The sequence below is a fragment of the Mangifera indica genome, chromosome 10 (assembly GCF_011075055.1).
Source record: "Mangifera indica cultivar Alphonso chromosome 10, CATAS_Mindica_2.1, whole genome shotgun sequence".
Classification (NCBI taxonomy): domain Eukaryota; kingdom Viridiplantae; phylum Streptophyta; class Magnoliopsida; order Sapindales; family Anacardiaceae; genus Mangifera; species Mangifera indica.
Window position 1 is genome coordinate 10760487 of NC_058146.1, and position 24188 is coordinate 10784674.

General features: G+C 34.5%; 1 protein-coding gene and 1 pseudogene across 1 annotated transcript; both read left to right on the forward strand.

The window, feature by feature from the left end:
* Nucleotides 1–483: 483 nt before the first annotated feature.
* On the forward strand, nt 484–3156 carry LOC123226727 (disease resistance protein RGA2-like). The gene has a single exon (XM_044651261.1). It carries the CDS (start codon nt 484–486, stop codon nt 3154–3156), a length of 2673 nt encoding a protein of 890 aa, XP_044507196.1.
* Nucleotides 3157–6896: 3740 nt separating this feature from the next.
* On the forward strand, nt 6897–17648 carry LOC123226728 (annotated as a pseudogene).
* Nucleotides 17649–24188: the final 6540 nt, after the last annotated feature.

Genomic DNA, 24188 nt, shown 5'->3' on the forward strand with positions numbered 1-24188 from the left:
TTGTCTATAAACATCACCAATATTGCCTTACAACTAATTTTTACAGCTACCTCTTGAAAAAAATCAGTTTGTATCGCAGCAACTGAGAACAAATGGCTGAAGGCATTCTATTTAGTGTTGCGGGCAAAATCTTGGAAGGGTTGGGATCCTTGCTTCTCCAAGAAGGCAAATTGGCATGGGGTGTTAAGGATGAGATTCAAAAACTCATCAAGACTGTCAACACTATCAAATCAACACTTCTTGATGCTGAGGAGCAGCACAACAAAATGAACCAATAGGTAACCGATTGGATCCACAGGCTTAAAGATGCTTTTTATGATGCAGATGACTTGTTAGATGGTTTCTCTACTGAACTTCGATGGCTAGAGGTGATGACTAGAAACAAATTGGCATATGAGGTACGAATCTTTTTCTCCGATTATAATCAAATTGCATATAGTCTTAGAATGGCTCATAAGATTAAGACTATCAGGGGGAAACTCGATGATTAAAAATGATAAGCAGTTTCACTTTTCTGAGCGTCCTGTTGAAAAGGGAGTCATAAGTATAGAAAGGGAAACTCATTCTTTCATACGTGCAGAAAAGGTAATTGGAAGAGATAATGATAAAAGTAAAGTTATAAGACTTGTATTGGACTTAAATGATTCTATGAATGTTTCAGTTGTTACCATAGTTGGACTTGGAGGAGTAGGAAAAACCACACTTGCTCAGCTTGTTTATAATGATGAAAATGTCATAAACTATTTTCAGTTAAGAATGTGGGTGTGTGTCTCTGAGTATTTTACAGTAAAGACAATTGTCGAAAAGATAATAAAATCTACAACTCATAAAGAACTTGGAAATTTTCATTTGAACGAATTGCAAGAATTCCTTAGAAAAGAAACTGATGGGAAAAGATATCTACTAGTTTTGGATGATGTATGGAATGAAAAGCAGAATAAATGGGATGAATTGACTAATCTATTCATGAATGGTTCAAAAGGAAGCAAGATACTAGTTACTACACGTAGTAAAGTAGTTGCTAAGGTTACTAGCAAACTTGAATCTTATGTCTATCCCTTGACTGGACTAGATGAAAAAAAGTCTTGGTCTTTGTTTACCCAAAAAGCCTTTCAACATGGGGTGGAACCAAAAGATTCAAAATTAATAGAGATAGGCAAAGGGATTGTAGCAAAGTGTGGTGGAGTTCCTATTGTCATAATGACAATAGCACAATTACTGTCTGGTAATAATAAGGAAGATGATTGGCTGAATTTTAAGGAAAATGAAATGTCAAAGGTGATTAAAGAAGAAAGTGATATTTTACCATTGCTTAAGCTCAGCTATGATCATCTCCCTTCAAACTTGAAACAATGTTTTGCTTATTGTGCATTGTTTCCAAAGGATTTTAAGATTAAGAAGCAAAAATTGATTCATCTTTGGATGGCGCAAGGGTTTATTCAAATGTCAAAAAGAGAGTGTCCAGATGATGTTGGTGATAAATATTTTTTGACTCTACTTTCAGGATCATTTTTCCAAGATCCAGAATATGATAGATGGGGCAATGTAGTTGCTTGTAAGATGCATGATCTTATGCATGACCTTGCACAATCGGTTGCAGGAATTGAATGCATCATGCAAACATTTGAAAAGGTTGAAAAAGTGAATGCAAGATGTCGCCATTTATCTCTAGATTGTGGTGAAGTAAAAGCATCATGGAAATTTCCAGCTGTGTTATATAGTGGAAATAATATAAGAACTTTGCTTTTATTTTTTAGATTAAATCGGGGTTTCAACTTGGATCATGGTGATGAAATTTTAACTAGTTATGTATACTTACGAGCATTGGATTTTGGAGGGTTAAAATTTCATAAACTTCTGAGTTCAAATGGGGAACTTTTGAGTTTAATTGGTGAATTGAAGCATTTGCGATATCTCAATTTTTCTGGTGGAGATATTAAAATACTTTCTGATTCATTGTCAAGACTAATAAATCTGGAAACATTAGATCTGTCTTACTGTAGTGAGCTTATGGAACTACCAAGAGATATTAAAAAAATGGTGAACCTTAGGCATCTTATAAATAAAAAGTGTGATTCTTTAACTGGAATGCCACATGGACTGGGGCATTTAACCAATCTTCAGACCCTACCACTATTTGTAGTAAGTCAAAGAACTAAAGAGGCCAACAGAAAAAGCAATCATAGTGGGACAGAGGAATTATATAGGCTGAACAACTTGAGAGGAAAACTCAAAATTAAGAACTTGAAATTTGAGGAAAGTAGCAAGTTGGCCGACTTAGAAGGGAAGCAATTTCTTCGGTCTCTGACATTGGATTGGGGAACACGTGATGGTAGAGAGTTTCAGGGAAATGAAGGAATAGATGAAGTAGTGGTGCTAGAAGGTCTAAAGCCACACCCAAATCTTAAGAAAATTAGTGTGAGATCATTCATGGGTGTTAAACTGTGTGATTGGCTTTTATCTCTTACAAAGTTAACTTCAATTAGTATTAAAAAATGCAGAAGATGCAAACATATCCCACCATTGGATGAATTGCCCTGTTTGAAGACTCTGTGTCTTAGCCATCTAGATGATCTGGAGTATATTTCAGATGAAGCAAATAAGAGTTGGTTCAAATTGCCAGCAACATTCTTCCCATCCCTAGAGCAATTTACCCTTTGCGATTGTCCTGAATTAAAGGGATGGTGGAGGAAGCATGATTATAATGATACAGAGTTGCCTTCATTTCCTTGTCTTTCCAAATTAGATATCCAAAACTGCCCCAATTTGATGTTCATGCCACTGTATCCATCTTTGGTAGAATTGAAATTGCTCAAGACTAGCTCGAAACCGCTGCAGCGGATGATGACGATGACGTTGAAGAATAAAGGGGAACCATCAACTTCCTCTTGCTTTTCCGCCCCTCTCTCCAATTTAAAGTCAATGCTTATGTTTAAAATTCCTGATCTAGAATCTCTTCCAGTGGGTGCCTTGCAAAATCTGACTGCTCTTGTGGATTTGAAAATTTTGTCATGTCCAAAAATTAGTCAAGTGGATCAAGCATTAAAGTTTCTCCCATCTTTACAAAATTGGAAAATTACATCCTATGAAGAACCTGAGCCAGAATGGGAAGATATTCGTCGTATGTGTCTTCGTTTCATACCCGATTTCGGTTGAATCCAGAGGAGACTTCTTCTTAAACAGGTCAATACTTCTCGATCAATCATTCTTAGTACTTTTTTTTCCCTATGGCTATTTTTGAGTAAATACTTGTCCTTTTAATGTCTTCTGATTCAGTTCCTTGTTATTCTATTTGCAATTGTTATGCTGCTTCAACAAATATGCAGATGCAAGAATCATCAACCATCCGCTAATATTTCTTATTCTTGTGTTTACTAGGGGGTGATGCTATCAAGCTTGAGTCATGGGTATGTGATGCTATCAAGTTCAACTTTGAACTCAAACTATAAGAGTGTTAAATTAATAGGCTTGTAAGCAGTTTGCATATATAGATAAAATAATATCGTTTTATCTAATTCAAAATGATGTCATTTTGCATTGCTTACATAATATAAGATTGAAGCAAATTAACGTTTTTTTGCTATATAACTATAGTCAAAGCAATGTTTTCATTTTTCAAATTTATCAAAGTTATTTCGTTTTTAATGTGATGAATTCTCATAGTTTTACACCCTAATCTCTTTCTCAGACAGTCCTCCAAACCTCTCAAATCATAGTTGACGTTATGTATTCTACAAAGGCTAACCGATTTCTCCCATAAGTTAGTTTTGACTCGGTAAGATTTCTTATTTATTTGTTTAATAAGAATGATTCTGTGAAATTGTTGGTTGTCATTTGTGAAATTATTGTGAAGTGTTGTGGTTCTTCCTTCGAATATTGTTGTCGGTCATACCACAAAGCTTTTAGCTTTTGCACTTATTGAGCTCGTAAAAAACAATTTAAAAACCTAGAGGGTTATGGGATGTGCCCCCACTTTTAAGGTGGCTTGTGACGAGATCCAAAGGGCAAGTTTAAAATGACCCGTAAAAATTTTAAAATATTTTTAAAATTAAAAGACTTAATTTTTGACCATTTAATTTACAAATACGTTGATTGAAAAGGTGGGAGGGAGAGAGTTGATCGTTAGTGACGGGAGGTTAGTCACTAAAGATGAAGATTTGGAAACCCAAGTTGAATAAGGATTAAACTGAGATTTTTTAAAACTCTGGAGGGCAACTATTTATGACAAAAAGATAAGAGTTTGCAATCCTAAATTTGGGGAGGGGAAGAATTAGTTTTTTAATCTGAAAAATATGAGGTTTGGGGATAGAAATAAAAATTTCAAAAAATTGAGAGTAATTCAAAATATGAGTTTAAATAAAATTTTTAATTAACGATTTTATTTCAGACAATAATAGTGAAATTTAATAGATGAGTGGATACTTGGATTCATGGTTTACAAAATCAGACTAGACCAGACAAATCACGAATCGATAGTTCAAATGGTTTCTAAAGTTAAAAAACCCGTTTAATGGATGTTTGTGGGCTAGACTGTGACTGGACTGGCGGTTTGTTTTTGGTTCGCGGTCCAATCTGGTTCAGCCTGCTTTGGTCCTCTCTAATAAAAAATATAAATTGAAAAAAAAAAACCAAAACCAAAAACACCTCTCCTCCAACCCTTTCTTTTGCATTGCCGATGTTCTTCTCACGCGTTGCTTCTTCTTCAACTTCGACTCTTCCTGCAGAAAGAGCTTCCAAATCTCAAAGTTTTATGTGCAATCACCGGCGGGGTCACTCACCATGTGCCCTTCTTGTGAAAGGATTGGTGGCATTGCTGATAAGGCTCCATATTCAATGGCTAAATCCCTTTACCCATTTGACCTGCCTGGCCCCTCTTCTTGTTGTTTGCTTTTACTATTTTGGTGATCCACTGACTCTTATCCAATCAATCAGATTTGAAGACATTTAGCAAATATTTAGCCACATATCTACGTTTTATTTTAATCATGAGATAATACATTTTTGGTCACATATTGACTTAGAAATGAAATCAAAGTTAAAACCTAGTACTTTGTTGATTTAATTATTAAAAAATTATAATTTTATGCAATCTGAGTGCATATTTTGTGTATGTCTATAACTTTATTTTATAAACTAATAAGTGGACTCTACTGTAAATTTATATATTTCATATTTTAGTATTATAAATTATGAATTGTTCATATTGTTATACAAAATTGAAAATTCGATTTGATCAGTTGGTCAAAATGGTCTAATCAGTTCATCCAAAATCAAACCTCAAAATAGTTTATTATTCGATTTGATTTGTAAATCTTTGTTTAAATTTTCAATAATTAGCAAGTGAATAATTAAGTTTACATCAAATCTAGATGGAAAATAGTCTTTTGGCCTTTGATGAATAAAATGTTATTGTCCAAAAAACTTTAGGGCTGACGACATGCTTTGCTAAAACTTCAAATGGGACATTTGGTTCTGGAAATGTTTTATTATTAAAATCGAAAGAATTTGAAGATAGATTACTTTAAAGATTATTGAGTAATCTTTTAATACCTAAGTGATATGTGATAATCAGATTAACTCTTATATTACCTCTCACATCACCATTGATAATAAAAAATTATCAGAATCTTTTATTACTTAGTAATATAAATAATAAAAGATAGATAAGTAATCTTTAATCTCGCTCAACCAAATGCACCCAAAGAGTTTCATTCCATGATCCAACCAAATCCACCAAAATATTCTCAAAATTTATCAGTTATGGTCACCATTCACCCCATATGAAACGATATCATTTTCCTTTTCCAACCAGAATCATCAAATTTATTGGGTTTTAAGAAGGTTAAAAGTAAAATGAAAAGAGGAAAATTGGGTATACGGTGGCCTTGGACGCCTCATGTGGCCGCTGCCAAGACTCCCGTAGGGTATGTGCATATTCCTACTTTTTTGGAATGTTTAAATGTGGTCAGTGTTGTTTACACAGGTTCGTCAGACCATAGAGAAAGAGTTTGGTAAATCCATCGACGATGTCTTCATGGATTTTGTCAGAACTCCTTTGGAAACAGCATCAGTAAGATCCTCCTACTATAATTGGTCGTATTAACTATTGAATCAGTCACTGCATTATAGGATTTTTGTTCAGGCACGAATTTCTCTACTGATTCAAATTTAAAGTGCTGGGTCTGCATTTTGGGGTTTAGGTGACTCACTGTTATGTTAAAATTTGTAGAGTGAAAAGTCTGGAATATTTGTTTATGCTTTTATTATCATAAGTTATGACAAAAATTTTAGAGAATATCTAATGAAGAAGAAAACTTTTGTCCCAAAGAAAATAATTTCAAGTTTTATCACTCAATATAAAACTGTTATATTTCAGGCTTATTCTTTTAACAAATAGGCACATCTTTTTGTTGTAACTATTATGTAACATGTAGCATGGTAGTTATGTAATGGAAAGGAGGGAGTTTTTTTCTTTTGTGCTTTTAGTTTGGATTGGTGGTTGACCTAACTGGTATCTGTGCGATACTTTGATCTACTGTTTACTTTGGAAGTTGACTTTCTTAGAATAGATAACACTGCCTTTTCATTTTCAAATGCTTAATATTCATCGTTTTTTTTTTCTTTTTAAATTCTCAGTCAACTGAATCTGTCCTCATGCTGGAGTATATGGATGGGATACGTTTAAATGACTCTGAATCTCTGGAAGCTTCTGGTGTTGACCAGCAGAAAATTGTGGAAGAAATTACACGTGCATATGCCTAGCAAATTTTTGTTGATGGATTTTTCAGTGGTGATCCTCATCCTGGTATTTGTTCTCATGTGATTTCTTTTATTTATCCTTTATGTCTTAAACAGTATTTTTCACCTTCAGAATGAATTCTAATATTAGCACTACAATGAAAATTGGTTTTTTCTGATTACTAATATACCACTTGTTCTACAGTCAATTCCTCTGACCTACTTCAATGCTTTAATGCAGAAAATTTCCTTGTTAGCAAGGAGTCTCCCGACCGTCCAATTTTGCTTGATTTTGGGCTCACGAAGAAACTATCAAACTCTGTGAAACAAGCACTTGCAAAATTTTTGTTGGCTTGTGCAGAGGTTTGGCTGTTTGGGTCAAATTTTTTGTTATTTTTTTCATCATAAAAATTATATTATAAAGAACTTGTACAAATTTGAAAAATTATCTGATGACGCAATATATTGATTGTGTGAGTGTCTATGAGTTAATTGCTCTTGCATTAAAGACTCGTCTGTTTCTTCTTAGCAATAATCTTTTACTTTCTCTCAACATTCATTATTTTCATTAAATGCCTGAGGCTAGACCTTCATTAGTTTATGTACTTAGCTTATTAGGTATTTATCATAGTGCTACTAGCTTGTTTTGATGGGGGAGAATATCCTTTTTTCAATATTTTTCATCAACTTTGTGAGTCGGATTTGTATATGACTTTTTTAAAATTTTATTATTTATCAGAATTTTAAATCTGAGTCCTTTAAGAGTTTGAATTGACTAACCTTTCTTAGAGCTTGTCTTTCTGCTTTAGACATATCTTCAAACTATTTCTCTTTGCAAACTAAGAAATCAATATTTTTGTCTTTTTCATAGGGAGACCATGTAGCTCTTTTGTCTGCCATTGCAGAAATGGGACTTAAGCTGCGTCTAGACATGCCTGAGCACGCTATGGAGGTCACAACTCTATTCTTCCGTGAGTCCACGCCAGCAAATGAATCTCATGCATGTTTACACTACTCTAAGATTCTCTTCTCAACTGGGATTCTCCTTGTGTACATTAAATGAAGCTAATCTCCTTGTGTACAGAAAACCAGGGAAACCATAACTCAGGAAAAGGTAAGAAGCATGAAACATATACAGGAAAAGATGCAGTTTACCCAAAAAGAAATTAAACGCTTTGATCCTGTAAGGCCATACCATCTCCCTTTTTCGGTATGTTTGTCTAAGACATTCATTAAAAATAAACGTTTATATTTTTATAACATAGTTAAACAGTTTGGTTCTAGTTTGATGCCTTCCCTGGTGATTTTGTGATGTTTTCAAAAGTCCTTACTCTTCTTATAGGTATGGTATAGAGGCCTCAATTGCTTATGTTTTTTTAACCAACTTTGCATTTTTACCTCACTGTCTAACATTGTTCAGGTCTTCATCTATGATGAATGTTCGCATTGTATATCTGGATATTATGAGAACATTTGCTGAATCTGTTTTAGAAGGGTCAGTTCATTCTAAACTTGATATGTCATCTCATTACATTTGCTACTGTCATATATCTGACTACAATGTAATTTAACTGCTTAGAAACATGAACAAGGGACCAGCAACAAATCCCCAGTGGATTTATGATTCTCCAACCCATTCTGAAGTGGAGGCCAAGTTGAGGGAATTCTTAGTTCAGTTGGGGAACGAGGATAAAATACTTGGAATTTAGGTCTGCATCAATTTTAATTTTTGCATGACAGCTTAATAACCTGAATGGTATCTTCCCAATTATTTCATTTTCAAAGCTTGTAATATTTTTTTTTGTTTACTTTCTATATCTTTCCCTTCTACTTCTAGGGTTGTTAGTTTTCCATGCTTGGGGCGCTGTAGTAGTCTCGGTTAACAGAGAATAAGTTGATTGAGCCCATTGACTTTTTTAGAAGCCTTCATTTTTTTCCAATTATTTAAAGTGTAACCAGTTATTAGATGCAAAATAATAATAATAATAATGATTATTATTATTAAATACAACTAATAAACAATGGCAACTAATTAATGCTTCTATCCCCTAGAGAACATTGGATGATCCGGTATCTGCAAATGTTGTTGATATGATATAAGTTGTTGAGCTAATTTTTTTTTGGTATGGTGACGTTTAATATGTTGCTGGAAATAGATTTGTAAGTAAATGCAGGACTTTGCATATAACAAACCTGATTACCTGTATTGCTTTATAAATAATAACACTTATTTAGTCTGAAATTTATGCGACTCATCCAAAATACTGGAAGTGGAGATGTCTGCTGAATGGCTAGTAGAGCTAATCTCCAAGATCTTTAAATCATGAGAATCACCTATATTGTTGCTAGACAAAGCAAGGAAGCAAAATTATGTGTTTAGATTCTAAGTGTAAAGTATGAGATTTGGATCACACAGTGGAAAGTATGAGCAACTACTGTGGGGTTTATATGACCTTGGGCTCTCCCATCTCAATAGCTAATTTTTAAAGCATGGTTTTTCTAAGGTTCGTACTATTTGGTACCAAAGCTATCACTATATTTTCCAGTTACAATTGTGCGATGCAGTAGTGACGTCGTCATTACAGTGTTCACTTGAGACTAGTAGGGAGCCAGCGTATAGTCAGCCCGCTTGGGCATCGGGCTGCGGAGCATGATAATATGTTAAGATCACAAGTATAAGGTATGAGACTTAGATCCAACATTGGAAAGTATAGACAACTAGTGTGGGGTTTATATGGTCTTGGGTTCTCCTATCTCAATAGCTAGATTTTGAGGTATGGTTCTCATAAAATTCGTATCACTATATTTCCAGGTGGTTGGTAACATGGGTTACCTTGAGAGACTTACTTTTGTTGTAGACATGAACAAAACCTTGATCTACCTCTCTAAGATTAAAGTGGAGAGTGTTATAAATAATATGTTTATACTATTTTGATATCAAGAGAAAGTTTAATAGGAATAGGCATTTATAGTGAATATTGAAGAAAAATATGTAACGTTTGTTGGATTATTAATAAGCTTATTTCTCTAATTTTGGATGCCAAAATATGAAAAAGCAGAATTGAAGCCACAATTATTCTTAATTTTTTATGAGATTTTCATCAATGATGTCTTCAGGTTTGTGCGTACAAAGATGGTAAGGTGATTATAGATACTGCTGCCGGAGTGCTCGGTAGATATGATCCTCGTCCTGTTCAGCCTGATAGTCTTTTTAATGTTCTTTCAGTAACAAAGGGCATTACAGCAGGATTGTTACACTGGCTGGTTGACAAAGGGTGCGTTAATGTTCTCATGGGTACTATGCTTTATGTTTGTGAATCTGTATGCTTTGCTGTGCTAAAATTCTATTTAGCTAGTTGTTTTATGTCCATTAATATCTATTCCCTGCACATATACAGCAGATAATCAGGTTTCTAATTTATGTTGTTGAGGTCTGGCTAGACATACTAGAGAAGTGTTTCCTTTTTTTTTTTGCAAGGCAAGATTTTCTGATGTTTTGCATGGTCCACTTAAACTGCATGTCAAAGGACTTTGTTATACATAGCACTTAGTTCAATATGATCCAGTAGAATTAAATGTTGACATGGTTAGAGATTTACTTGCATGACCTTTTTTAAATTTTGGTGATTTACCTGAGAACTTCTTAACCAATAGAGATATGCATTTGTAAATGTCCTCACTGGTATCAAACCATTGGTTTTCTTGTGATACACCTATCTCTTTTGGTTATTTAAGAAACTTAGAATTAAAAAAGTAAAATCAAAAGATTTGGCTACCAAAGTGTCCCTCAACCTGAGTTTTATTGACTGGCTTTACACATTGTTACCCAAGATTTCAAGTTTCTAGGATTTTTTTTATAAAAATCCAAACTAATCATTGATTCCAAACAAAAAATCAGGGGTTAGCAAAACCGGTTGACCATTAAAACTTTTAAGAAGATGACTTGGGTTTGAGTTTGATAGGTACCTGAAGAAACTATACTACTGCTTAAGACCAGAAATTGCAAACTCACCAATAAAATAGGGCTGGAGAATGGGCTCACACTAGGACGTATAACACCTACTGCAATAATCTTGCCAACTATCTTTTCAATCTCATTTTTTTGGAAATAAGGATACCGATATGGTCTTATGTTGGGTGGCGACACCGATGGTAGAAGCCTAATGGCGTGATCATAGGTTCACTTGGGTAGGAGTCCTGTAGGTTCTCAAAATAGGGCCTGGTATTCCTCCAACAATTGGTTCAATCTTGGCTCACTCGGTAAGGTGGCTAGTTCCTCTAACTTTTCCATTCCCTTAAGTTCTAACAAATACCTTTCCCCTAATTGCCTTATTATATTAACCACTGCCTTTAAAGAAGCTTCCAGACAACTCAATGAGGCTTCCCCTTTCAGCTCAGCTTTCTTTCCCTCCCAGTTAAAAATCATGGTTTGAAGCTTCCAATTTACCTTGACCTTACCCAACTTGCATAGCCAATCCACCCCCAGAATGATGTCAATACTCCCTAATTCAAATGAAAAGAAATTTTGCACTACCGATAGCCCCTGAAATTTCAACTCCACATTGTCACACCTGTGAAGGAATTTGGCAAGAAAATTAAAATTTTTAATTTATGTTCACATCATATGTAACAATGGTATTGAAAAGTTTACATGGTTTTTCAAGAAATAAAATATATAAACATGCAAACTACTTTGTACCTTGTAATTTGATTTGAAGTTTGGAAGCTTGAATCACTAAAATAAGTGATCTCTTGACTTACACCATTCAAGGAAGAAAAATGGAGAAAGGAGAAGCTTTTCCCGGCAAAGAAGAAGAAGAAAAGAAAAATGTGCATTTTTCTTTATTTTCTCTCACATTTATTGCATTAAAACTTGATAATTATCAAGTTAAAACACATGCTTAATTCTCATTGGTTGATAAATAAAAGAAATGAGAATTTGACACATGTTAAGTCATTTGTGCCCAAAATTAATCATTTTAACTTTCTAAACAATTTAAAAGGTGTAAAATGACAATTTTGCCCCTTTTCCGAATCTTATTCGAAAAGCATAATTTTTATCCTCGGAAAGTGCTAGCCAACCATGGATAAATATTTTCAGCTTCATAACACCATTTTCTTCCTTGAAATATAGGTGTGACCTTCAAGGTTCATAGTGACGTAGCCGTGGGCCCCATATCGGACGATACGTTTCATTATATCATTATATAACCTAAAACTGTCATTAACCGATATACTTCATTTTCCGCTACAAAATGAAGCTCCCACTGATCATGTGGTATCATCTAGCAATGTCCCATGACCCCTACATCACAATGAAATACAAGCTTCACATAATATCAAATGAACCTTTCTTACTCACACTTACCATGTAGTTCAATCCCTCCGTCATTACATCCCGATTAAACTTGGATTCATGGAATGTCAAAATCCAATATTTAATCTTTTCGAATATCAAGTAATACATCATAACGTGTCACATCGAAACTCTTTTCTTGTGGTCTTTTATCTACACTGGCCAGTGTCTTAGATTTTCATGTTTTTCGATATTCGTATGGGAACTCGGGAGCAGTCGAGCTGACGGATCCTTGTATGATCATCACTTGTCCTCTCGCTCAAGCAACATATGATCAAAACGGCTTCTGAACGAGACATGATTAGCTTCGTGGTATACACCGTATGAACCATACGTTCCGGAACGAAGCACAACTGTGATATCTCAAGTCAAAGGATCTATACACTAGTATGATTCACGATGTATCATTGACTACATATTAATGCCCATGTGATCATCGTTCAGCGGTCACGTTCGATAAACAATATAATAAAATAACCTTTAATCAGTTCTCTAACCATCAAATGGTTCCATTGTTTACCCATGTGTATATCCACCATGTCTAATATCATCCATTGATATACTGTGGTGATATAGCACACACCCACTATGCAATACTATTGCCCAAACAGATTGCCTATGTAGGGAACGATTTGATGACATTTATTAAAACTCATCGGGACCTTTCACATGTCGTATGCATGTAGTTAATATGGATGTAATATACAACTACAACATATATATATATATAAGTGACATTGAAAACATGTGAAGTATAACAAAACTTTTCTTTTATTAATAATGTATATGCAAGATATACAACCCTTAAAACCAATTAAAGCGATTGGTTTTTAGGGCATATTCTAACAACCTGCCCTCTCCTTTTACCTTTCTCTTGTCTCCTAACATGATGACAAATCTTACCGGTGTAGTTGGTGCTTGCAATTCTTTCACTAACCTTTTGGAAATGAAATTGTGGGTGGCCTCGCTGTCTAACAAAGCCACCACCATTCTCCCGTTAATTGAGCCACGAAATTTGATGGTCTTAGGAGAGTCTAACCCCACTATTGAGCTAGGGTTCAAAGTCAACTCCATCTCTTTCTCCTCCAAATTCACCTCTCTATCATCAATGGCTTTAGTCTATTCCCTTTCCTCTTATTCTTCTGAAGTTATCATCACTCAAAACTGCTTGAAACAACACTTATGACCTGGATAATATCGTTCATCACATCTGAAAAACATACCTTTCTCGAGTTTAGATCGAAACTCCTCATCAGAAAGACATTGATAATTCCCTTCTCTTCTTAACTACGTTGTCGACGTCGCAGAACTGCTAACGCCTCTGTTTGGCTATGGCGTGATGCAGTTAAGGGTGGGATGGTTGCATAGAGTCAAGTAATTTTGAGTGTTTGGGTTAGAACGCGTTGGGTTGGTTTAGATCGAGTATAGGTTGGTTGGGTTGGATCGATGGGTAGGCTGGTTATAATGTGAGTTTGGGCTACTGGGTTGGGCTAAAGAGGAGGCTTTATAAAGGTTGAATTAGTTGAGTTCATAAAGTGGATTGGGCGAATTTGGGCTTGGTGTTAGGTCTTAAAAATTAGGCGGTGTGGATAGCTTCCGAGTCAGGCGTCAATGACCCAATTCTTTTCTTCTATTTCCTATGCCTTGATCATCGCCTCCTTCAATGTGGGCGACCAAAAAAGCTTCACTTTTGCATAGACTTCTTGTCTTAGTCCATTCATGAAGGCTGAAAATAGGACCTCTTCTACTGCATCACCTAAAGGTGTCGAGATGGGCTCAAATTGGCTATGATATTCTTCCACTATATCTATTTGTCTCAAGGCTATAAGGTCCTCATATAGGGACCCATCCTGTGTTGAACGAAATCTTATCAACATCTCCCTCTTCAGCTCATTCCAGTCAACAAAGGGTTGTCTTGTTTCACATCATTGAAGCTACCTTAAAGCCTTCCCATCTATACATACTGCAGCCACAGCTAGTTTCTCCCTTTCAGTTAAATGATTAATGGAAAAGTATTGTTCGGCTTGGAATATCCAACCTACAGAGTCTTCTCCTATGAACACTGCTAACTCTAGATGTCGGTGAACCATTTCACGTTAGTTATCTCCGATATGAGCATCGGCTTCATCTCTCTATTCTCTTGAAACTCCTTTATGTCCTGTTTCCACATGTTTGGTCGATGGTAAGGGTGTGGGTTCCTTATTCAGTGATGTCTCCGACGGGGATGATTGGGGCTCCATCGGAGCTTTCCCTTTGCTGGAAGGTCCCTCATCTCTCACTGTCAACAACTTTCTCAACTCCCTCAAGTACTCTTTCATGGTTTCTATTCCAGTCTCCATGCCTTGTAATCGATCGTTAACGTTTTGTATGTTATTGTTCATCTCTCCTAGCCTTCCGTCGAACCCATCCATTCTATCCTTCATGGTTTCCAACTCGTTCTCCATTCCGTTGACCTTAGCCTTCATCCTCATCATTGGCTTTGATACCAGCTTTGATAGGTACCTGAAGAAACTATACTACTGCTTAAGACTAGAAATTGCAAACTCACCTGTAAATCCACTCAATTGCACCCACGATTCCCTCGAACAATGCAATTGCGGACAAATTGTAATTGGCAATCTTAAGTTAGCACTCTTTTAATGGAACAGTAAACGATTCATAAAAGTTAATCCATAAACGTTCATTCATTCATTCATCTGAAATTAAATCAAAATGTAAAAGTCTTTACATTCAAATCTGTAGCACCCAACTGGAAAACAACGATTGTATTATAAACAAACCAAGTAAATTTCCCCAAGTTTCCCTAGGCAATTCTAGAGGCCTAGTGCTCTCCCAAAATCATCCTATCTCCCTTCTTTTCTGTCTGCCCCCTCTCTTTGCTTCCCCCCTCTTTTATATTGTTATCCATCATTTTCTTTTCTGTTGGTGGTCCTAGTGCCTGCATGCATGCCCTTTACTCCACTATTGCACAGCCACATGTCTCTGCATGAATTGATTTGTTGTTGAGCCTGCTGCCACCACGTGTCCCACCTTCTTGTGCTCTCTTTTTCCGATTGATGTATACTCGAGACCTAACAGAGTCTTTGCCATGTTTATGAAACCTGAAAAAGTTACTTGAAAAAAAAAAATTCAAGTTTCTAGTGCATTTCATGTCATTCATCATGAGCAAAATAACAAAAATCTTTATTTTAGGTGTCAAGATACCCCTCTATCTAAAATCTTAGCCTAGTAGGTAGGGAGGGGGTTGTCAACATTGATATTTATCTAGTAGACTCTCTCTCATAGAACATGGATTTTCTTTTTCTTTTTTTCTAATCTAGTTGAAATGTAGGGATTTAAAATTTGCAACCTTTGGCAATGATATTGTGTTAAGTTACCACTCTACCTAAAAGCTTAAGCTAGATATCAACATTGATATTTAATCCAATAAGCCTAAATTGTGAGAGACCAATGATACATACTTACAAAGCCAAATAGTAAATACTCAGATTAATCATTTTAGTTAGTGAAAGATGTAATAATAGTGTAGACTTCAGAGCTTCTTTCATTATATCACGCTTGGTGTATTTTGAGATAATTAAATAATCCGAGTTTGAAATCATATGGCTTTAGTTCACGAACTATTCTATCATACCCTATAGAATTCCAAAAAGATTCTGTGAATTTGTCAATGATTTGTACTGGGAACAAATCTGCAGACAGCAAATTGATCCATAACGATTCTCAAATTGATGTATACTTTGGTACATGAGAGACCAGTGTGTGATCTCAATTGTCAATGTTAGTTTAGCTGTTCTTCAATTTTACAAATTTTGGCATTTTGTCTTGCAGAAAACTCAAGCTTGAGGATAATGTTGCTGACATTTGGCCTGAATTCGGATCAAATGGAAAAGATCTCATAAAGGTTTAAATCTTATCCTATGATCTTTTTAAACATGCCCTGTGGTAAGCCATTCTTATGAAGGTAACTGAACATAACTTGGTTTTGGATTTTAGGTCCATCATGTTCTTAACCATACTAGTGGTTTGCACAATGCTTTAGATGAGATGGGACAGGAAAATCCCATTCAATATACTGACTGGGATGTTTGTTTGAGTAAAATTGCTGCATTAGAACCTGCAAGTAAACCAGGCCAAAAGCAGGTCTATCACTATCTGTCTTTCGGTTGGCTGTGTGGTGCAATAATTGAGGTATTACAGCTTGCTTATGTTGCTTTCAATTGAATAGAACTTTCAACTATGGTTTCAGTCAGAAGATTTATGAACCCTGAAATCTATAGATAACAAATATCTTACCTATATTAATATGTTGATGTGTAAAGATGCCATGTAATCCTAGGTATGCCAGCTGGATTGATTGTGAGTAGATCTTTTTGCTGGCCGTCAGAGTGATCAAAGAATTTGACTATATTTTCAACTTCTCTATGTAGCCCCCTATGCTAATGATAAATTTCAATAATACAGCGAGCATCCGGCAAGAAATTTCAGGAGATTCTTGAAGAAGTATTCGTTCGACCCTTAGATATAGCAGGGGAGCTATATGTTGGAATTCCACCAGGTACTTGTCAAACTCCACTTTCTTGATCTTCTCATGTTACTTCATCCAAAGCTTACAGGTATATGTGTACACAATTATAATCTAATAAAAAGAACAGAAATTTTGTAGTCTACCATAATCAATGACATTATGATGCCTTTCAATGTCTATCCTTCAGGTGTGGAATCTCGACTAGCAACTCTTTCAATAGATGAAAATGATCGCATAAAGTACTCGAACACATCTTATTATTCTGCTCTGTCCCCTGAGTTCCAGCTCGAAAAAGTTGCAGAGATCATCACCCTCTTGCCAGTTTTCTTCAACATCTTGTACTTTCGCCGTCCTGTCATTCCTTCTTCTAATTTACATTGCTCAGCTCGTGCACTTGCACGCTACTATGCTACTCTAGCTGATGGGGGAGAGATTCCACCCCACATTCCTCTTTATCCAATCCACCACTTGGCAGTCACCCTCACATCCCCAAATTTCCTTCACAAGAGAAGTCAAAAAAACCAAAAGGTAAGAAAAACAAGGGTGTGCCTTCTTCTTCAGAGAACAGTACAAATACCAAGGGTATTGGTGGCAAGATTTTTAATAACCCTAGAATCCATGATGCGTTCCTGGGTGTGGGTGAATACGAGCATTTGGCCTTGCCAAATGGGCAATTTGGACTGGGGTTTGGGAGGAATAAAGCTGCTGATGGATCAATTATCGGTTTCGGGTACGCAGGCGTGGGTGGATCAACAGGTTTCTGTGGCATAAAAAACAGATTTGCTATAGCAGTGTCATTGAATAAATTGTCATATGGTGTTACAACTGCAAGAATCATGGAGTTGGTTTGTTCAGAGCTCAAAATCCCACTGCCAGTGGAGTATGGTAAAATCAAGGACTTTGACAAGCCTCTCACTCGCTTAAATTGAGTATCTCATATTCCCATTGTATAAATTATATCCTCATCTTATATTGCCTCCACAAAAGCTGAATAAGTATACATTTCAATCAAGTTATGATATTGAAAAGATAAAGAGGAAAAAAGAAAACTATTTTAAAATTAAAATAATAAAAATAATATGATTAGTTTAGGATATTTTTGTAATTTCAATAAAAATAAGATACTTACATTAAGTGTTTAGGAAAATGGGTCGACAAAAAAAATTTTAAACTTAAAAAATTTTTTTAGGTGAATGTTTGTAGACTAGGAATTTTTTGGTTTGTCAAATTTTAGATAAAAAATAATAATTTATTCAGTAGAAAGGAAAAGAGAGAGAGAAATGGCTATGCTATTGAGTAGTAAGATATTTGATAAGATTTTATATGACTATTATATCTTTACAATTCTTTTTTTTTAAGGATGGATTTGAGCCGAGTTGACTCGAGTTCAATTATCGATTCAATTTGAATAAGTTTGAACTCAAACTCGAGCCTAAGAATTTCGCACTATCTCAAAGCCCGTAATTTTTATTTTGATTATAATAACAAACTAAAGTCTGCACCGTAACCTCGAAGCCCTTAATTTTTTACTACATAATCTCAAGAAAAATTATAATGTAATTTCTAACTTAATTAATATATCTCTCTTGTACAAAAGTGCACAAAATGGACAAGTTAATTTTGAAAATAATTTTGTGGTGTCATGGAGGAAATAAAAAATCTTTTTGTTTGGCCTAAATCAAACACCCAAATAGTGGCATGAGAAGTTTGATTATGCAATTCTATGTGATGGTTTTTCTTCTATTGAAATAGATAAATATGATTATTCTAAACTAGTTGATGATGAATGTGTGATTATATGTTTATATATATGTAGATGATATGCATATTTTCAGTACTAGTCTTTAGATAATACATAAAATTAAAGGATTTATTGCTTCTAACTTTGAGTGTTATTTTGGGTGTGAAATTAGAAGGAAGAATGATAAGATAATGCTATCTCAAGAACATTATGCGGAGATATGTTTAAACATTTTGATGTCATACTCAATTGAAGAAAAAACCAAAGTGATCCAATAGCTCAATATGATTATTCGCATATTATTAGGAGATTAAGAAAATAAACACACAATTCTAAGTAATGATCATTCAACCACATGGGTTAGACTAATGAAATATTTTAGAGGTATCATGAACTCTATAAATGGTTTTCCCATTGTATTAAAAGGATACATTGATGATAACTAGATCTCAAATTCAGATGAGACAAAAGCCACTAGTGGTTATGTATTCACCCCTGGTGGGACTGTTATTACGGAGAAATCAACCAAACGAACCATTGTTGCAAAGTTAGAGTTTGTAGCTCCTCAGTTGGCTGATAATGAAGCTAAGTGGTTGAGAATGTTCATAGCAAATATACTGTTAGGTATAAAGCCAACATTTTCCGTGTTTATGCATTGTTATTTCCAAGCAACAAACAGTTTCCAATGTAAAAAGCAAACACATTCGTTTGGGACATGATGTGGTTAAAAAGCTACTAGATGATAAAATTATATTCATAAATTATGCGAAGTCCCAAGAGAATTTGACCAATTCTTTAAACTTTCAAAGATAAAATTAATTATTTAAACATTGCGATGAATGGGACTTGAACAAATTTGAGATACAAACAATGATGGTCGTCAAATTTATGGCTTACATGACACATCAACAATTTATTTTATCAAACATAATTGTATTTATTTAATATAATAATTAATATTTAATAAAATTTTAAATATCTAAATTTAATTAATTAATATAAAGATATGACTTCTTATAATAAAAAATATAATTATTTATGATAAAAAGAGATAATGCAACTCATTATAAGTATGTGATTTTTTATAGAAAGTCATAATTTACTACAACACACTTATAATAAAAAAATATAATTATTTATGATTTTTTATAAATAGAAGTTGATCCCTTCTTTACACCTAACACCATACTAATACTACAACACACTAATAGCAACAACTTATAATTAGAAAAACTTAAGTTATTTTTATCCATCATTAAGCAAATGGGTCAAATGAGAGAAATCAATATCTTTTGAATTCTTCATGAATTCTCTTTATCTTTTATACATTTCAAAATATAATGGATTAGGATATATTTATCTACTTTCAAACTATGTGAAGAAACATGAAGTTTAAGATTTATGGGTATAATGATTTGATGCTTAATTTATCTTCATGAATGAAATTGTGATTTACATGCACATGATAGTTTGATGTTTAATTGTTTCTTTATAATAAATGTAATTATGATTTACATGTGGTATCAAAGCATGTTTTAGAAACTCATGTTTTTCCATTAAAGATTTTTGATTTAATATATAGTTTAAATTAAATTTGTTTGACTGCGTATAGAAGTAACAACATTGATTTGTGTATAAATGTAAAGAATGAGTCTTTGTATGGCGTAGACAAATATGACATATTCTTCGTCTTTTCTTTTCTAAAGAATGCATATAATGTATGTCACATTTTTATAAATAAATGCATTAGAATTTGTAATATCCTTAGTTATGCTCTAGAGGCACTAGTGTCATTTTCCTAAATTTTCATTTTTGACTTGGGTCAAATCTAGGTCAAAATCAAAAATAGAATTCTAATCGGGTCAAAATAAAAGGGGGCTAGGATTTGGCCACCCAAATATGTATTGACAAAAAATAAAAAATAAAAAAACAAAAATAAAACTGTGATACCGTTAGGCGAATCCCACATCGACAAAGCACGGGAGAGATGTTAGGTCTGTCTATGTATCCCACATTGGTTAGTGGTGGGAGAATTTGATTGGTTAAATAGTCTGTGAGCTCCTTAACTGTTAAGACGCATGTTGGGTTGCAAAGCCCAGAAACAAACCCATGATGGACTGTGTGTCCAAAGTGGACAATATCTTGACTGTGGGCCAAGTTATTAGACCAGGGATGTTACAAATGGTATCAGAGCGGCTCTGCATGTCCTCTTAAATGATGGTGGGACAAACCTCAGCGAAGACGTTGAGTCCCATAAAGGGGGGTGTATGTGATACCCTTAGGCGAATCCCACATCGACAAAGCACAGGAGAGATGCTGGGTCTGTCTATGTATCCCACATTGGTTAGTGGTAGGAGAATTAGATTGGTTAAATAGCCTGTAAGCTCCTTAACTGTTAAGACACATTTTGGGTTGCAAAGCCCAGAAGTAAACCCATGATGGACTGTGTGTCCAAAGTGGACAATATCTTGATAATGGGTCGGGTTATTGGATCAGGGATGTTACAAAAACCCTAACTAAGGTGGGATGTATTACATATCTAAGCAGCTTCCCACCATGTTTAAAAGTGGATTATGTCACCTTTCCTTCCCTATTAAAATACCAAACCAAAGAGCAACCTTCTAAGAATTGAAGAGAAGAAATCTGATAGATAGGGAACTTTCTCTAATAACCCCAATCTTAAAGAAGAACCAACCTGCCGCCATCTTTGTTCGAGCAAATTTTAGGTGAGTATGAACATCTCTTTCTTCTCTCAGATTACATAAATCTTGGCCTTGTTTTATGCATGTTTGGGGTTAATTTTTGTTGGCTTTATGCACTGGACTTTTGTTGCAAACCTTGAAAAAAAAACACTTGAATCCTAAATATTTGTGGATGAAATATGCATATATAGTGTGTGCTTGTATATGTTGTGTATGTGTTTTTTTTGTATGAATTGTTGGTTTAATGATGGCCTCTTAGATGGCTTCTTGATGGCTAGAATCCCATGAATGAATACATGGTTGTATGCTTCTTGCTTGACTTTGTTAAATATATTCCTTTTGATTTTATTCTAATCAGATCTAATTCTAATTTAATCTGATTTTGATTGAGTCTGATTTTGATTTGTTATTTATTATTTTTCTTATTTTATAGGCCAAGAATTCTAATTTAGTTATTTATTATTTTCCTATTTCATAGGATTAAGATTTTAGACTTGACCCATTTGCAATTAACTGCCTAGGTGGTAGTTGGTGGGAGTTGAGAAAATGGGTGGTAGTTGAGGACATATTTAAATGTCCCAAAACTATAGAAAGAACCTCCTTTGTGTAAAAGAATTACATTTTTTTTTCTGTTCTTCCTCTCCTCCCTACACCAAAATACACAAGCTTTTCTCTTCATAGAAATGCAAGTAAATGAAGCAAACTATGTTGTGGATATGAAAGTAATAATGCATCGTATGTTGTAGATCATCCAACAATTAATTCAATGCAATTCAGGAACACAATTAATTGTTTTCACTATTTACAGAATTGGCATTATTTTCCAACTTTGGTATCAAAGCCTAGGGTTGATGAGTTTATTTTCCAACATTGGTATCAAAGCACTATTTCGACACATAGGACCATGTTTTGGTGTGTGATAGCTTGTAGATTATTGCTTTAAGTGTGTCAAAGTGCATGAATGCTTCCTTCCAACATGCGACAACTATTTATACTTAGTTCGATACTTGGAACAAAATCTATAGGTCCTAAGAGCATAAAAGCAAGTAATACCTAATTTCGACTTATACAAACATGTATCGGTATTTCAAAACACATATTTCTAATTCATGCAAGCTCGTTGACTAAAGATCATTACATATAATATAATATGTGATTAACTGATAATCTAATATATATATATATAAAAAAAATAAAAATTTAGACTTAAAAGTAAGTAAGATTCTTTTAATTGGAAAAGAGATGATGTATAGTCTAATTATATTCATGCATAACCATTAGATTCATGTAATAAATGATGTTATTTGAGACAAAAATGTGAAGAACTTTTAGGATTATGTAGATATATTACAACTTGCTAAAGAGCAGCGCATAGTAATAAATATTAAAAGAAAATCACTACTTTATTGCTATTTCCAAATCAATGAAATGTGAGACATTTGGCTTATCATAGAGACCTTATCATGAATAAAGTAACTTGTAGAATTTTACGAGATGATGAAATGGTCCTAATCATAGTTGTGATGTATTTGTTGTATCACATATTATAAATGTTAAATGTGGCAATTCCAAGATTTGTAGGATTTAATGAAATTCTCATCCATAATTAATATTAACGTAATTAGATTGAATTTTAAAATGTCAAAACATTTAAGTCATGAAAGGTGATTAGGAATATGACGAACTTTTGATTTTGTGTCTTATGTGAGATATTTTAAATTTTAATGTGCAATTACAATAATTGATGTGTATGTAATTGCAATAATTAATGTTATGTATGATATGTCTCTATGATCTAATTAACCAAGCTATTCTAGAAATTATTGATTTGAATAAGGCCAAGAAACTGAATAGGGATAATTATAACGTATGACATTTAAAGTTACATTATATCCTAGCTAAGCAAAATGTCTTCAAGGCCAAAAATGAGGTTATGGAAGAGCCATAGCTAACTAAGGGGTAGAAACCTGAATAGTGTCTTACACAAACATAATACGGACACATATCACGCATGTAAGAAGAAAGATTTCACTGTGTGTGGTATCTTGATCAGTTCCATGAATAATAATCTGGTATACGAGTATTAGCAATGCCCAATTGTACACGTCCTAAGAATGCTTTTCAAAGAAAAGTTTAGAGGAACTGTAATCCCTAAACTAAGGCAATTGATTGTCAAATTTGACATAAATAAAAAGTGTAACATCCCTGGTCCAATAACCTGGCCCACTGTCAAGATATTGTCCACTTTGGACACACAATCCATCATGGGTTTGCTTCTGGGTTTTGCAACCCAAAACACGTCTTGACAGTTAAAACGCTCACAGGCTATTTAACCACTCAAATTCTCCCACCACTAACCAATGTGGGATACATAGATAGACCCAGCATCTCTCCCGTGCTTTGTCGATGTGGGATTCGCCTAAGGGTATCATAGGTATCACATACACCCCCCTTTACGGGACTCAACGTCCTTGCTAAGGTTTGCCCCACCATTGTTCAAAAGTACACGCGGAGTTGCTCTGATACCATTTGTAACATCCCTGGTCTAATAACCCAGCCCACTGTCAAGATATTGTCCACTTTGGACACACAGTCCATCATGGGTTTGCTTCTGGGCTTTGTAACCCAAAACGTGTCTTGACAGTTAAGGAGCTCACAGATATGGGTTCGCCTAAGGGTATCACAGGTATCACAAAAAGCTTCTCAAAAAATCAATAAAATTATATCTGAAAGACATTTCAAATATGATTATGGAGCTAAAGTCAGCTAGGCACAACTTGATAGATGAACAATAGGTTCATGTAGGAATATGATATTTTTCTAATAGTTAGGAACATATGAAGGCACATATGGCCCAAAATGAGAATATAAAGACTTTTGTTGACATTTCTCACTGCATTAAGCTAAAGGGCGAGCGCCTTGAGATAGTTGGACTAGATACTCATGCATACGTTGTAGAGTTGAGTTCCAAGAGTTATTTATGGCTTCAAACGTAAGAGGTACAAGTCTAAGAAAAGGAAGTAGGTCGCATAAGGCTCAAAGTACAAGGACAAATAATAAAAATGATATAGAGTGATAAACATGCTAGAAGAAGAGACAAAACCAAGATGACATGTTGCAATT